This window comes from Euleptes europaea, chromosome 1, assembly GCF_029931775.1.
Source record: "Euleptes europaea isolate rEulEur1 chromosome 1, rEulEur1.hap1, whole genome shotgun sequence".
NCBI lineage: Eukaryota > Metazoa > Chordata > Lepidosauria > Squamata > Sphaerodactylidae > Euleptes > Euleptes europaea.
The window spans coordinates 67,405,818-67,420,994 of NC_079312.1; the positions used below are offsets into that span (position 1 = coordinate 67,405,818).

The 15,177-nt window shown below is 40.4% G+C and overlaps 1 protein-coding gene across 2 annotated transcripts in view; it reads left to right on the forward strand.

Annotated features, from left to right (window-relative positions):
- VGLL4 (vestigial like family member 4) overlaps positions 1–15,177 on the forward strand; it is a 112,935-nt gene that overhangs the window by 67,927 nt on the left and 29,831 nt on the right. For both annotated transcript variants that reach the window (XM_056863194.1, XM_056863185.1), the window contains one exon: positions 4,926–5,115. In XM_056863194.1, the coding sequence (XP_056719172.1) occupies positions 4,926–5,115 (190 nt within the window). The remainder of the gene's footprint in view (positions 1–4,925; positions 5,116–15,177) is intronic.

Below are 15,177 nucleotides of genomic sequence, written 5' to 3' on the forward strand. Positions count from 1 at the left end.
GTGTTCATGTGACAGTTCGGGCGTGGCAGAGATTCTGTTCCATGGCCCTAGTCCCAATTTAATTTCTGTTGTTGAAAAGTCAGCAGTGTCTAAATTGGATAATGGGAATTCCTATTATATTGTTTTTATTCAAGTATCAGAAGACTTCAAAGGAGACCTTCAGCATTAGAAGTAGGATGAAAGTGATGTAGGAAATATCAAACTACTTCAAGTGATCAAGACTTAATCTTTTGAAGTTGGTGCCAGTTGGTCTCTCAAAGTATATAATAACATTATAATATTGAAGGAACAGCCTCTTACAGTTTGAGAATAACTGATTGCATCAGATCTACTAAACTAAAATCACTGTGTTGTAGTTTTATAATACACTTGGAGAGATATATGAGCTGCAAAATTTAAAAACCCTCTTTATTAAGCCCTCTTAACTTTTTGTGTGGAGTTATGTGAGATTTTGAATTGCTGAGAACTTCTCCAAACTTTCCTCGTGTTTGTATGTGACTCTTAGCTTTGTGTATGTTCTGTATAACTTGATTTTCATATTTCAGTGCTAATCATGAAGATTAACTTCAACTGGAAAGCATTAAAGATTGATAAGAAACACGGCTGTCAATTCTACAGATTTGTAACTTTAAGTTTTATAAATATCCAAGAATGGGAAGAAGGTGGGGGAGAAGTAGTCCATCAGAGTTATTCATAATTTGTGGGTTAACACAGCAGGATGTCTGAATGTTTGACTTCAGAGTGCGTGGGTGACTGTGGAGCACACACCTTTTGCTTTGAGTGTTCAGGTGGAAAGTTACAGTTTCGCTTTAGTGCCAGGGTCCTGAAGAGAAGTCATGGCTTGCGGTGTGTTTATAGGCCACAGTATATTTGCTAGTTCATATCTTGCCTACTAAATTAACAAATGTTTATTTTTTACTTGTAAACATAGTGATGATGAGTCCCTAGTGGTTCCTTTCATAACAAAATAGTATTTGTTGCTTATAGTAAACAGATCTGTTTTTTAAATAATATGTCAGCTAGGATATGAAAATACATGGCAGTAAACACAATAATTTTCTTATGTATGATATGCAACTGATATACTTTCCTTGTGCATTTTTCTAGTTTCAAGTAATTAAAAGGGGAAGAAAAGAAAAATCTTTAAATCTGAAGAATGATAGCTATGTATGTGCCTCATGAAACTTGGATAAGGGTCTGGTTTCATTGGCTAATTATTTAGTTAAAGAAGCTTAGTGGCATAATTGATTTGAACGTGAGTTTTGTAGCCTAACTTCATAAGAAGAGCCCTGCTGGATCAGATCAGTAGTCTTATCTAGTCCAGCATCCTCTTTCACACCCAGGCTAACTAACTGACCTGGAGGGCCAACAAACGGAGCATAAAGGCCAATGCCTTCTCCTGATCTTGAACAACAGCGCTAGGAGGCAGTTTTCTCCCTCTCTATATGTAGATTCCTTTTGTTTGTAATGGCCAGTAGCCATTTATGGATCTATCCTCTGTGGACCTGTCTAACCCCCAACTAACTCTTGTGCTATCATTAGGGCCAGTGGCAGTGAATTTCACAATCAAATCACTCATTGATTAAGGAAGTATTTTATTTTCTCCATCCTGAATCTGTTCCCCATCAACTTAATTGGCTGCCCCTGTGTTCTAGCTTTTTGGGAGAGGAAATCCTTCTCCCTGTGAATTGAGTTTGTGAGAATTTTGGAGACTTTCAAGCCTATGTGTCTGAATATGAAAGAAGGGAGAGCTGTTGTTGCCTTCTAGGTCAAATAAAAGTGGGTTTCTCTTGCCCTGGTGTAATTATTCTGGGGAAAGCCAATCAGGTGATACAGTTTGGTTCTTTAGGGGATGCTGTTGGCTTGAGGTGACCTATATCTTTATTTGTCTTGGAAGTACTTTTAAGAGGCCAGCCTACAAGTTTTGGTGTCATGGCCAAATATCAATACTCCCTTTGGGATCGCATAGCCCCTCACATTTCCATCCTTCCTGATGACCAGCATCCTTCAGCGGTAGCCATTCAGTCAGAAGGCATGTCTTTAGCAAGACAGCAGCTCACGGCGACACGCCACATGGCGGATTCGTCCAGTAAAGCCATTGCGTCCGCCATAGTTATTCGCAGACACGCTTGGCTACGTCAATCTGCGCTCCCCTATGATACTAGATCACGTATCGAGGACCTTCCATTTGAAGGGATGTCCTTATTCAGCGACCAAACGGATACCTTCCTGGATCGCTTGAAAAAGAATAAAACAAATGCAAAGTCCCTAGGGATTACCCCTCAGGCGCCCGACTTTAAGCGGTGTTACTTTGGCCGGCAAACCAACCAGCCTTCCCGCCCATACCGTTTTCAGGGTTCTTTTGCACAACCGTCATTTCGCCCATCCTTTCCTCACCCTCAAAACGAAAGGAAGTTCCAAAACAAACCTAGGGTCTGCAAAGGCCCCAGAGGGTCTCCGGCCCGTTTTAACAAGCCAAAACAGGCATGACTAGACGTGTCCGTTTGTTTTCTTGATCGCCTGTCTGCTTTCTACCATGCTTGGTTTTCGATTACCAACGATGTTTGGGTTTTGAAAATAATAAATGTCGGTTACTTCATAGAGTCTGATATGTTACCTCCATATAGACGGGCCGCTCTCCAACACTGGCCCCTAACCTACTTGTACAAGAGGTTGACAGTCTCCTCTCCAAGGGGGCTATTGCAGAGGTTCCATCTTCCGACTAGAACCGCGGGTTTTACTCCCGCTTTTTTCTTGTAGATAAAAAGGGGGGGAAGCGCCCTATCCTGGATCTCCAGCACCTTAATGCCTTTATTAGGACCAGAAAATTCCGTATGCTTTCGCTCCCGGAAGTGCTTCCCCTCTTGGACAGGCATATGTGGTTTGTAGTGTTAGATCTCTGCGATGCTTACTTCCACATCGTGATTCACACAGAGTGTCGCCAATACCTGAGATTTGAATGTAACGGAAAATGTTACCAGTACAATGTGTTACCATTTGTGTTGTCTACGGCTCCCAGGACCTTTACAAAGTGCCTTGCGGTTGTGGTAGCTCACCTTGCCCTGAAGGGTTGTGTAATATTTCCCTACCTCGACGATTGGTTAATCGTGGGTCCATCTCAGTCATAGTTGGCCACACAAGTCAATTTAGTCCTTTCAGTCCTTAACAATCTGGGTCTTTTAGTTAATTTTTCCAAGTCCAAACTTGTCCCTGCACAAGTGCAGACCTTCATTGGAGCGCGTTTGGATGCTGAGCAAGCCAGGGACTTCCTCCCTGTACAAAGAGGTCGCGCCATTCAAAAACTGGAGGCTAGATTCACTATGAAACGTTTTCAAACAGCCTATCATATACAACAGTTGTTAGGCCTCATGGCCTCTACCACGACTGTGGTAGAGTATGCACGCCTCCGTATGCGCCCGCTCCAAAATTGGTTCCTCCGGGCGTTTAGGCTCAATGTAGATCCCCAGCACAAATGCCTATCTATCCCCAGATACATCATTTCTTCCCTACAATGGTGGGCACATGATGTCAATATCCTCTCAGGTGTCCCCTTTCATTGTCCTTCCCCTGAGAGGCACCTGTTCACAGATGCTTCCCTTTCTGGATGGGGGGCTCATTGTGGTAACCTTACATCACGGGGTACATGGTCGCACCTAGAATCCCGGTTGCACATAAATTTATTAGAACTTCATGCCATCCGTCTCGCTCTGTCTTCATACATAGGGCACCTTGACAGACATCACATTCAGATCGCTACAGACAGCTCTACTGCCCAGTATTATATAAACAAGCAGGGTGGCACAGGGTCAGTTTCGCTCTCCAAAGAAGTCAGCGACATTTGGGAATGGGCCATAACTCACCACACTACTCTCGTAGCGATTCCCATCGCAGGCAAGAGCAACACGTTAGACGCTCTGAATCGCCTTCCCAATCAAACGCACGAGCTCACCTTAAGCAACGACTGTCTCCACCAAATATTCCGACAGTGGGGTTACCCTCAAGTAGACCTAAAGACCATGCATTTACCTGGACTGAATAAAGACCTTGCATTCATGGCTCATTACCAATGCTGATTTCTCCACACCCATCTCTCCCCTGGACATCACAGACTCTTCTGCATACCACACCTAATTCCATCACGCCTGCTATTCACATTTACATACTGTTAACATTTACATACTAATGCTTGTCTGAATTCACTCTCCTCTACTTAAAGACAGATGGAGTCACATTCTAGCTGTATCTGACGAAGTGAGCTGTGGCTCACGAAAGCTCATACCCTGCCAGAAAATATTTTTGTTAGTCTTTAAGGTGCTACTGGACTCTTGCTCTTTTCTACTACTGCAGACAGACTAACACGGCTACCCACTGTAAATTATGCTCAAACTGTTAAGTTACTGAATGACCAAGATTGTTTGCAGTTTAATGGGAATTACATTGTTCAAGATACATTTTTTTTAAATGCTCTCTTTCAAGCACATCTGTTGTGTTCCCAATATTGGGTTGAGCTGATAGAGAATGAACAAGAACAATGAGAAACCAAAACATATTAAGTTGAGCACTAAGTTGTTTGAAGCTGATGAAAAATAGAATGTCTGCCAATAAAAATGTTGTTAAAATTGTATGACAGTTTAGTACTTAAGGGCACCTGAGGTGAGTCAACTGTTCTTCCCCATCCTTTTTACTAAACTTCCGTTGTATTCCAATTATTTGTCTTTTGACATGCATTTGGATTGTAATAGTCATGACTTATTTTAAGAAAATGAATGTTCCGCTTCTAACCACATTTTAAAATGTCTCAAAGCAGGCACGACAAGGTTTCCTGTTGCTATTTTGAACAATTGTTTTAAGGACTTCATAGGATATCTATTTTTGCTTTTATCCCTCTTTAAAAAAATACATTTTACCTCTCCTACACCCTTTAGGTGAAGCTGCTCTAAGAGGGGAAACCAGGATGCAATCGCTCCCAGTATCCAGTGCTGTAATCAACCATAGGACAGGGCCACCCCCTATCAGTCCTTGCAAGAGGAAGTTCAGCATGGATCAAGGAGATGATGACCTAGACTGTGAAAATGAACATGTCTCGAAAATGAGTCGAATGTTCAGTCCCCATCTGTAAGTCTTCTGTTTTCCTTTGGATGTTTTTGGCTTTTGTGTCAGCTAATTAATGTTTGTTTTTATTTAACAGTGCCTAATTTGTTTAGTTTTATTCCTTAAAATTTATTAAGATTTTGAAGAAATAATCATTTGCCATGTGTTGTAGGTCTGTAACATACTAGGTGCACTCTTCACGTAACAGAAGACCTGAGAAGACCCACCAAAATGGCTTCCACTTGTCAAATTCTCCCCCTTTAATGTGTAGTAATTACCAAATTCTCTGGGTCCTTCTCTTGCCTCAGTTTTCAAAGATGTGGCAAGGGGAAAATGTTCAGTGACATAATGCTGCCTTGTGCCTAAATGCTGCCACAGATAAGCTGGGAGGAGGGTAATTTGACACAGGGATTCTGTTTTGAGTGGTAGCACTGTGACTTCTGTGATGTCTAGTTGCCATGTGTGGCCTATCAGGATATATGTTGCACACAAAAGTGGGTGTGACTTTCTGATGTTGTGTTATGACCAGTTTTAGTTCAAATGTTTATATGTCAAGTGTTGAAAATAATGCATGCTTAAATCATTACCTGGGACAGGGTCTGCTTCTTTCATTCTTCACAAAGGTAAAAAACGTCCCAAAAAGAACGTGGTACTCTAAAACCATGTTTTCCTCTACAGCTTGGCTTCCGCTGACAGGAAATACTTAGGTATATTTAAAAATGCCATTCCTATTCGCTTCAACTTTCCCCCTCAGTAATCTCCTATGCCTTAAGTCTCCCTGCCCTGGGAGGAAAAAATGCTTCACCATTTTTTTTTTGAGGCCAGGAAATTTAGGAACAGCTGCTTAGTAGACTATATACTGACAGCTGGTCAGTCTACAAACTCTAAACACTAGCTATGTGCTTTCATTTTCACTTGGCAACAGGGTATTTTTGCGATTCAGGTAAAATATGGGTTGCTGGAAAGGAGGGAACTGGTTTCCATCCATTTTGTGTTATCATTCCTAGGAATGCTGTTGTGGTTGGCATGAAGTAGAAACGGAGAGGATTCCTTTCATTCTTGACTGTGCAGTGTTTCAGTAATTGCTGTGGTTCCGTCAGAGCCAGCTTGATAACTGTGTGCTGTTCTCTGCTGCCTCAGCTCAAGGAGCACTCCACATTCCACACATTCCACTCAGCTTTGGATTGTTGTGTTCAGCCATAAGATGTGGACTGGGGCTCTTTATCCTTAAATAAATCACAGCAGTGTTAGCCAGAAGCTTGCAGACTACAGTCCTGGGGATTTATTACAAATAAGGGTTCTAGTACCAAAGCAATAAAAATTCTCAGAATGGGAAAGGTGGAGCTTGAGTTTGTGTGTGTGTGTTTTACATGCAGTGTTTACTTTGAGTTAGCAGTTTCTAATCACTCCTTATACTGATAATTGGGGTACTTGTGAGGGAAAAGGTGAAGTACTGAGTTTGTGAAATAAAAGCTACAAAACAGTAGACAGGAAAATAAGCATCAATTTTGGGGAGAAAAGAAAAAATGATTACTTCAAGATTCACATAAATAATAGCAATAAAATGCACTTTTAACAAAAATTCAGTTTTATGTATCATAGGCTATACAACATTTGAAGTTTGAATTTCCAGAAGAGGATGAAAGTTTAAATTCACTTATCTGGAGACCATGGTGTAATCGCCACAATAATTTCCAAAAATCAATCTTTCAGCTTTGGGTTGTTGAAGTTTAAATTCATTAAGAAGAGCAAATATGTACAAAAATAGAAATTATTTTATCATGGATGGAATAAGGGGAGATCCAGAAAGAGGCAGAGGCTTGATTTTTCCATTTTTCTGGGTTTGTTTTATACTGTTCCCTTTCCAAGTAATGTAGAGCTCCGGCAAACTATTAGTTAAACCCAACTTTTTTAGTGATCAAAAAATTCAAGATAATTCACAAAAAATTCAAAGTACAGTAAATGTGAGAAACGAAGTTGTGTTACATTTGGATGCAATTTAGCTGTATATAATATTTATTTTCATTTTTTTATGTTTCTTGGGTGATGTGGAAAAGTTTTAGGCATTGTTTAATGACATCACTGGTAAGGTTGATGATTTTTAAAACCAAAATGTCTTGGGTAAAAAGGGTAAAAAGGATTCCTATGTTTTTAAATTATAGTACTTATCAAAGAGGAGCCCCGTGGCGCAGAGTGGTAAAGCTGCAGTACTGCAGTCGAAGCTCTGCTCACGACCTGAGTTCGATCCCAACGGAAGTCAGTTTCAGGTAGCCGGCTCAAGGTTGACTCAGCCTTCCATCCTTCCGAGGTCGGTAAAATGAGTACCCAGCTCGCTGGGGGTAAAGGGAAGATGACTGGGGAAGGCACTGGCAAACCACCCCGCAAAACAAAGTCTGCCTAGAAAACGTCGGGATGTGACGTCGCCCCATGGGTCAGGAATGACCCGGTGCTTGCACAGGGGACCTTTACCTTTTTACTTATCAAAGGGACACCCCAGTATCATGGATGTCCAGCTGAGTCGTTATTACAACAGTCCCTGCAGAGTCAAAGGAACATTAGTGGCTAGCTCACTAGAGAAGGTAACTGTTCTCTTTGAACAGTTTGGTAGCTCATCAACAATTGGGAGAGGTCTGCTCTGATTTTTTTTTTTAAACTTTTAAAACTGGATTTATATCTACTAGTCCTCTGCATAGCAATGTAACCACATCTGTCTATTGGGTTGCTGGGCCTTTTGTAATCATCAACTGCCCACCCTTCTGTTTATAGGAATTCTGCTAATAAAGTGTAACATTCACATACCTGGTGAAATGCACTCTAGCTTGCACAGCTTGTGCAATAATATACTTGCTAGTTTTTAAGATTATTTGTGGATTAGCCATCCAAAACTTAAATCACCCTTTTGAGTTGCCTATATAAACTTTGGCTAGTGCAGGAAGTAGGAATTCTCATTGTGTAGTAATCTGTCCTCTTCAAATGAAATACCTAAATTCATATGTTGAACAAGTGAAGGGACCATCCTTTTCACTCACTTTTTCTGAACAAAACAGAACATTTGAGGGCTCGTTATTATTAGAATACTTTGCCCCTGTGTAGTCTGTGTTTCATACTACCTTCAAGGGTGCATTTCAAACAATACTGTATTATGTTAACCCACACTTACACATATAAACATTCCTGAATAAACATTCAGCAGTAAAATCTTGTCGAAGGCTTTCACGGTCAGAGTTCATCGGTTCTTGTAGGTTATCCGGGCTGTTTGACCGTGGTCTTGGTATTTTCTTTCCTGATGTTTCGCCAGCAGCTGTGGCAGGCATCTTCAGAGGAGACAGGGTCTTATTCCAAGACACTGAAATACTGGACAATTCTACCAACTATTTTGTCAGATTGCACAGAGAAGCCATTGAAATTCATAAACATCAGCACAACTTTAACAGAAAAGAAGAGAGTTTAAGAATGAATAAGGCTTGGCTTCCTGTCCTAAAAACCTCCAGACTGACAAAGATTACAGTCCACAATAGCCATGCGGATTAGTTTTGGATTCCACATGTTAACAGATCACTTCGGATACAATGTTCCACATTAACATACCACACCCTCATTAGCACATTATCTTGATACTTACAGGACAATGATTAGCACATTACCTTTAATGCTTTGCAGGACAATGACTCAGCTCAAACCCAACCCCTTCTGACTATATATTACTCTTCCTACACACTTGACACTGAGAGACACTGTCCTTCAGTGTTGCTCCTCTGAAGATGCCTGCCACAGCTGCTGGCGAAACATCAGGAAAGAAAATACCAAGACCACGGTCACACAGCCCGGATAACCTACAAGAACCGACTCAGCAGTAAGTTGCTCACTGGTAATGTTTATTCAGCTTCAACATAGATCTCCTGAAGCAGACTGTGTCAGTGAACTTTAGAGGAGAAGAAAATTACCTTGCAACTCCTGAGCAAAGTAAGTTGGATAAAAATGGATTGGAACAACACGTTTTTTGTTTGATGTAGGTTGGAAAACAAATTATTTAAATGTCCCAAGTACAGGTTTATCAATACGGGAAATGTTTGGTGTGAGATTCTGGAAATACCATTCATTTATCCCCAATTGTTATTATTTATGGATTTTGGTTTCTGTATGATACGCAGATGTGGATATTTTAATGAGCAGTGGGGAGGACATATACACACAGCCACTGTTGCCTTAATTTTGGGGGTGGTTTTGTACACTTTAAAAGTTTACACTTGATCAGATTCTGATTAATGTTGAAAATGTATTCATGTTGCAGTGTAAGTGTAACACTAAAGAAGTGTTGTCCCTTTAAACAGAGGTCTCAGGCCTGACCTATGTTGTGTGGGTTTCTTGTTTGTCAGGCTGGAGGTATTTTCTCATTTTCACAGTTCAGCTGAAAACAAAGGCCTCCTTATCCTTCCAGGGAGCTCTTAAGAGCTGACATCAGCCTTTTCCCAGCAGGCATCATTTCTGCCTTAAGAGTCCTTGCACAGGGCTGAAAGGCTTGGTAATTTCTCCTTAGGTCATTTACTTTGCCAAGTAACAAATAAAATGAGCAAACTCTAAGAGTACCAAAGAGTTACGAAAGTAGAAGAAAAAAAGTACTAGCTTGCTTTTGCTTTTTTGACTTACCTTAATAGCTTGTAGAAATGAAGTCTTTTTTTTTTTTTTTACATTTTCTGTAAGATGTGTGGCTAGCTTTTACGCAGTGTTTTGTACATTTTTAGAAGTTTGGGGCTCAAAATGTTTTGTGGGTTCAGGAACTTTATGGTTTAATCAGCATGCCTGTGCAAAAATTGATTATATACATGTTTGAGATTCTATCTTAAGAGTTTTCTGAGCCTTTAGTATATTTATTGGTAAAGTTATATGTACAGTTTTTAGTGCATTCAAAATAAATAATTGGCAATGTGCTACACTTTTAGGAGTCACATTAGTCATTCATTACAACGAGAATTCAAGAGTGGTCCAACCTTGACTGCATTCCTGTGTTAACCTTTCTTTGACTACATGCCATACTTGTAACTTTTATGCTGCCTGTAATGTTTCCCCCCTTCCTTTTGTACTGGGTGAATGAATGTAGATGTGAGAGCCAGTGTGGTTTAGTGATTAAGAGCGGCGGGACTCTAATCTGGAGAACTGGCTTTGATTCCCCACTTTTCCACATAAGCCTGCTGGGTGACCTTGGGCCAGTCACAGTTCTCTCATAACTCTCTCAGCCCACGTGGAGGCAGGCAATGACAAACCACCTCCGAACGTCTCTTGCCTTGAAAACTTTGCGGGGTCTTTATAAGTCGGCTGTGACTTGATGGCATACACACACACACACACACACACACACACACACACACACACACAATGTAGATGTAGTAGAGTGGGTGCTTCAGAAGGACCACACCATGAACTTTTAGCAAGGTGGGCAACAAATAATTATCCCATTTTGCTATTTTTTTTAGCTTTCCCTGCTCACTTCTTAAGTTACTGAGCCAGAAATGTGATTTTATTAAGATGGATTTTTGTTCGTTGAGTTTGGTATGATGGAATGTATGGCAAACCATTTTGGTTGAGTGGTATCATTTTTTTATAAAAAATCGTAGAGAGAATGATATGCCAAGCCTTCAGATATTTTGTTTATGGTTGAATTGTTTTAAGGACATATCAGTATTGGACTAACGTTAACAGAAATCAGCTTGTGTAAGGGTGCTCTGGAAATTAAATTAGAAATTGTAAAAATCCCAAGTTTTTCACCATATGCTTAAGTCTATCCTTGTTCAGGAAGACAGCTAAACTATGGTTAACCAGCATATTTTTAATTATTTCCTTGACCTAAGAGTCAAGCTTTCAGTAGCTTTTGATGATTCACATGAGTTTATGGCAGAACTGGCACATTTATTTTTATCCCCAAATACTTCCTTAAAGTAAGACATTGATTGAATTGCTGGATTGGGGCAGACAAGGCATTTATTATCATAATAAGGAAAGCAAATGCAAAGTTCATGGCTTCTTCTGACTCTCATTTCTCTTTGACTTGGGAATTGTAGACTTCCACATTCCCAGTGAATCCTTAATTGATCTGTGTGAATCCTACAAAGTCACAACAATGGTTTGCCCTTTTGCCTCTGTGTGTGTGTGTGTGTGTGTGTGTGTGTGTGTGTAAAGTGCAGTCAAGTCGCAGCCGACTTATGGCGACCCCTTTATGGGGTTTTCAAGGCAAGAGACTAACAGAAGTGGTTTGCCACTGCCTTCCTCTGTATAGCAGCCCTGGACTTCCTTGGTGGTCTCCCATCAAAGTACTAACCAGGGTTGACCCTGCTTAGCTTCTGAGATCTCTGCCACCCTGTCTACAGCACATAGATGTGCATCTCTGATTTTAAAATGAGCAGATCTGTACCAAATGAAAAGCCACCAGTGTATTTGATTGATGGTACATAGCTAGCAATAACTGTAGTCAGTATCAATACATCCATTTTATTAGTAGAGATCCTTTATGTTCATATTCATATATGAAGCAACTTAATGTTATTTCTGTTTTATGGACCTGAAGGTTTAAGATGGAAGAAGGGAATAAAGGATTTGCTGAAGTTGATTAAAAATTGGCTTAGTTGGGGTCAAATAATGTTTGCACACAGCAGACCAACCTCTCATACAGAAAAGCAGAGAAGTTTTCTTCCTTCTTAAAATGCACTGAAGTATGACAACAAGGTTTATGTGACACTCTGTGAATCATCTTTGTGCTCTAGTTACTGTATTATTCTGTTGTGGAGTAAAGTTTTTCTTTCTGTGTGTTTCTTCTTGTGTTGCTGCAGTGCTTTGTCACTGTTTCCTAGTTATTTATTTAGTAAAGGAGAAGGTATATTCTTTTTTGAGCCTGTGGACATCTTTGAAATTCTGACAGGGTGGTTGACATAACCATAAAATGGCTGACACAAGAGGCAGAGCCAACCGTAAAATGTCAGGGAGTGAGGCAATGGTAAACTCCAATGGTAATGTTGATTTCAAGCAGAAGCTCTGTTTAATATGTTGCCTTTTAAAATGAACATACTGTTTTAAAATATTTTCTTGCATAGAAGAAGAACAGTTGGTTTTTATACCCTGCTTTTCTCAACCTTTAAGGAGTCTCAAACCGGCTTACAATCACCTTTCCCTCCCCACGACAGACACCATGTGAGGTAGGTGGGGCTGAGAGAGTTCGGAGAGAACTGTGACTAGCCCAAGGTCACCCAGCAGGCTTCATTTGTGGGAGTGGGGGAACCAACCCTGTTCACCAATTTAGAGTCCGCTGCTCATGTGGAGGAGTGGGGGATCAAACCCAGTTATCCAGATTAGAGTCCACCACTCTTAACCACTACAGCACTACATATGCAGCGAAGATCCTTTTGCTGTGGTAGAAGCTGCTACCAAAGCTACATTTTTAAAAATCTGCACCGCCAATCAGATCTCCAGTGACCAGTCAGAAGCCCTGCTGGGCAAAAGCCCTATCTGGCCCCACCCACTTTTTAAAAACACTTGGACACCAGGAAAGGTCTTGGTGTGTCATGGTACCCAGAGGAACCAGGTTGGGGACCCTTGGTATACTCTGATTTCACAGTGTTAACAGTTAATTCATACTGATAATAGTGTTTGCATTGGGTGGGTTTACAAGAATCCCCTATTGCACACAGTTAGCCTTTAAAAAGAATTATATACAGTTTATGGGTGCTTCTGGACTGATCAGTATCCCTGAATCAGTAAGTGAGAGAGATGACTAGGAGTTTCTTTTACCAGCTTAGCCTGTTTTGCCTACTGTGATTAATCCTTGAAGAAGACCTACTACGAGATAGCGCAAAATAAACAACAGAACATTACTGGTGGCCACATACAGCTCACAGCTCAAATGATGCAGTGCATCATTAATGATCTACAAACCTATGCTTGGTAATGATATTCCTTGCTCACAGGCACTGGGAGGCAGATCTTTTCTTGCCAACAGACAGCCTCTTAATCTTAAACAACTTCTGCATTACAGTAATGCACTACCTTACATGGACATGGATTCTTGGAACTGGGGTCTCTAATAAACCAAGATGCCAACGATGTCCCCTTATCACTGGACCTAACAGCAACAGGCATAGCTTCTCATGTTCATTCACTTGCTCATCCTCCAACGTTATATATGCCATCAAGTGTCACCAGCACTCTTCTACTCTGCATCAGACAAACAGGCCAGTTCCTTTGGGAAAAAACATAAGTGAACATAAATCGGACATTAAAATGACATTACTTAGAAACTAGCGGAAGAACATTTTAATATTCCAAGACATTCCATTACTGACCTAAGAGTGGCAGTGTAGGTAAAATGTTGTTGGAAGCATTGTAGAGACTCCGCCAAACAGAGCTTACATAGGATCAGCATAGGGTTGCCAGCTACAGGTTGGGAAATACGGGGAGATTTTGAGGGTGGAGCCTGTGGCAGGTGGAGTTTGGGAAGTAGAGAGACTTCAGTGGGGTATAGTGTCATAGAATCCCCCTTCCAAACTGGCCATTTTCTCCAGGTGAACCGATGTCTGTCACCTGGAGAGCAATTGTAATAGCGGGAGATCTCCAGCCACCACCTGGAGGTTAGCAACTCTGGATCAGCAAATGCATATCTCTGCAGTATTTTAGTGACTCCTATGTACATGTTCACTGCACAAGGCCACAGTCAAGGAAAATCCCAACCTCTTTAACATAGTACTCTAGATTGTACAGTGTAAGCTAATGGAGAAAAAGTTATAAACTTGCTATTTTTTGTTCAACCATTTTCCCAGATGTTTCCTGCAGCTTGACAGATGTACCATTTACTAGAAAGTTGAACTCTTGAGAGTTAGAATGTTATGGACACAGTTGCTATACACAATGGCTGTAAAGTCAGGATTTGGAATAAAACCTTATGTTTACTTCTGGTTAAATAAGAATATTTTTTCCCTAGACTCAAAATGATGGCCTTGACAATATCCTTTCATTTTCCTTTATACTGTAATCTGCTACCAGGGGAAAAAAAAACAATTTTCCAAACTGGCATTAACTATATCTAAGACTGCCAAATGTTAACACTCACAGGAGGGGAACTCTGTAGTGCTAAAAGGAGGTTTTTTTGGAGTTTTACTTGAATTTTCAAGCCAATTAAGGTACTTGCATTCAATTTTTGACAGTGATTAATCTTTTCATCATTACCACCTCTTTATTGGCCAGTCTAAAACTATGTCTGAAGAGGCTATAAGGTAGGCAGATGTGCTGAAATGTGAAGAGAAGACTGAGGGGCAATTGGTAGGATATTGTTGATCTGTCAATGGGGGGGGGGAAACCCCACATCTTTTTAATCAGTTAAAAATAAGGCCTGTGTATTCAAAGCAATTCCATGTGCACATAGTAGGAATTGCCAACTTTCTCATCTGTAATGTAACTCTAAAGGTTTCCTGATTTTTTGAAGTCGTCAAAAAGGGCAAGAGTCCAGTAGCACCTTAAAGACTAACAAAAATATTTTCTGGTAGGGTATGAGCTTTCGTGAGCCACAGCTCACTTCTTCAGATTATCTGATTTTTTGAGATCAGCTTTTTAAGGGGCATAAGAAGTTATGGCAGAACAGGCTAGCTACATATCCTCTCATGTATATGCAAAATAGTGTTAAATAGTTTTATTTTTGAAATAATCTTTATGGGAATAAATGCTTCATGCATCGAGACAGAGAGAGGTCATTTTCTTCTCAGATTCCTTCAACATTAAGCATTGTTTCACTGGAGGCAGAATGATTACAGAGCTGCACATTTGTACTATGGTTTATTAATTGATTTGCCAGTAAAACAGATTCACTTCAGTCCTTTTATTTAATTTTTGTATTTTGGTGCTTGTGAAAGAATGCACTGCAGCACGCCAAAAGAAATCTTCGCAGTGTAAAATTATTAGTGCATTTCCTAACTTAAGTTTCTATGTAACTTTTAAAAAGTGACAACAAAATAGGGCAGAAGCACTAGGTCAAGTACCACCTTAAAGACTAACAAAAAATTTTCATAGTATCTGGCATAATTAACTTTGACTTACGAAAAGCTAATACCC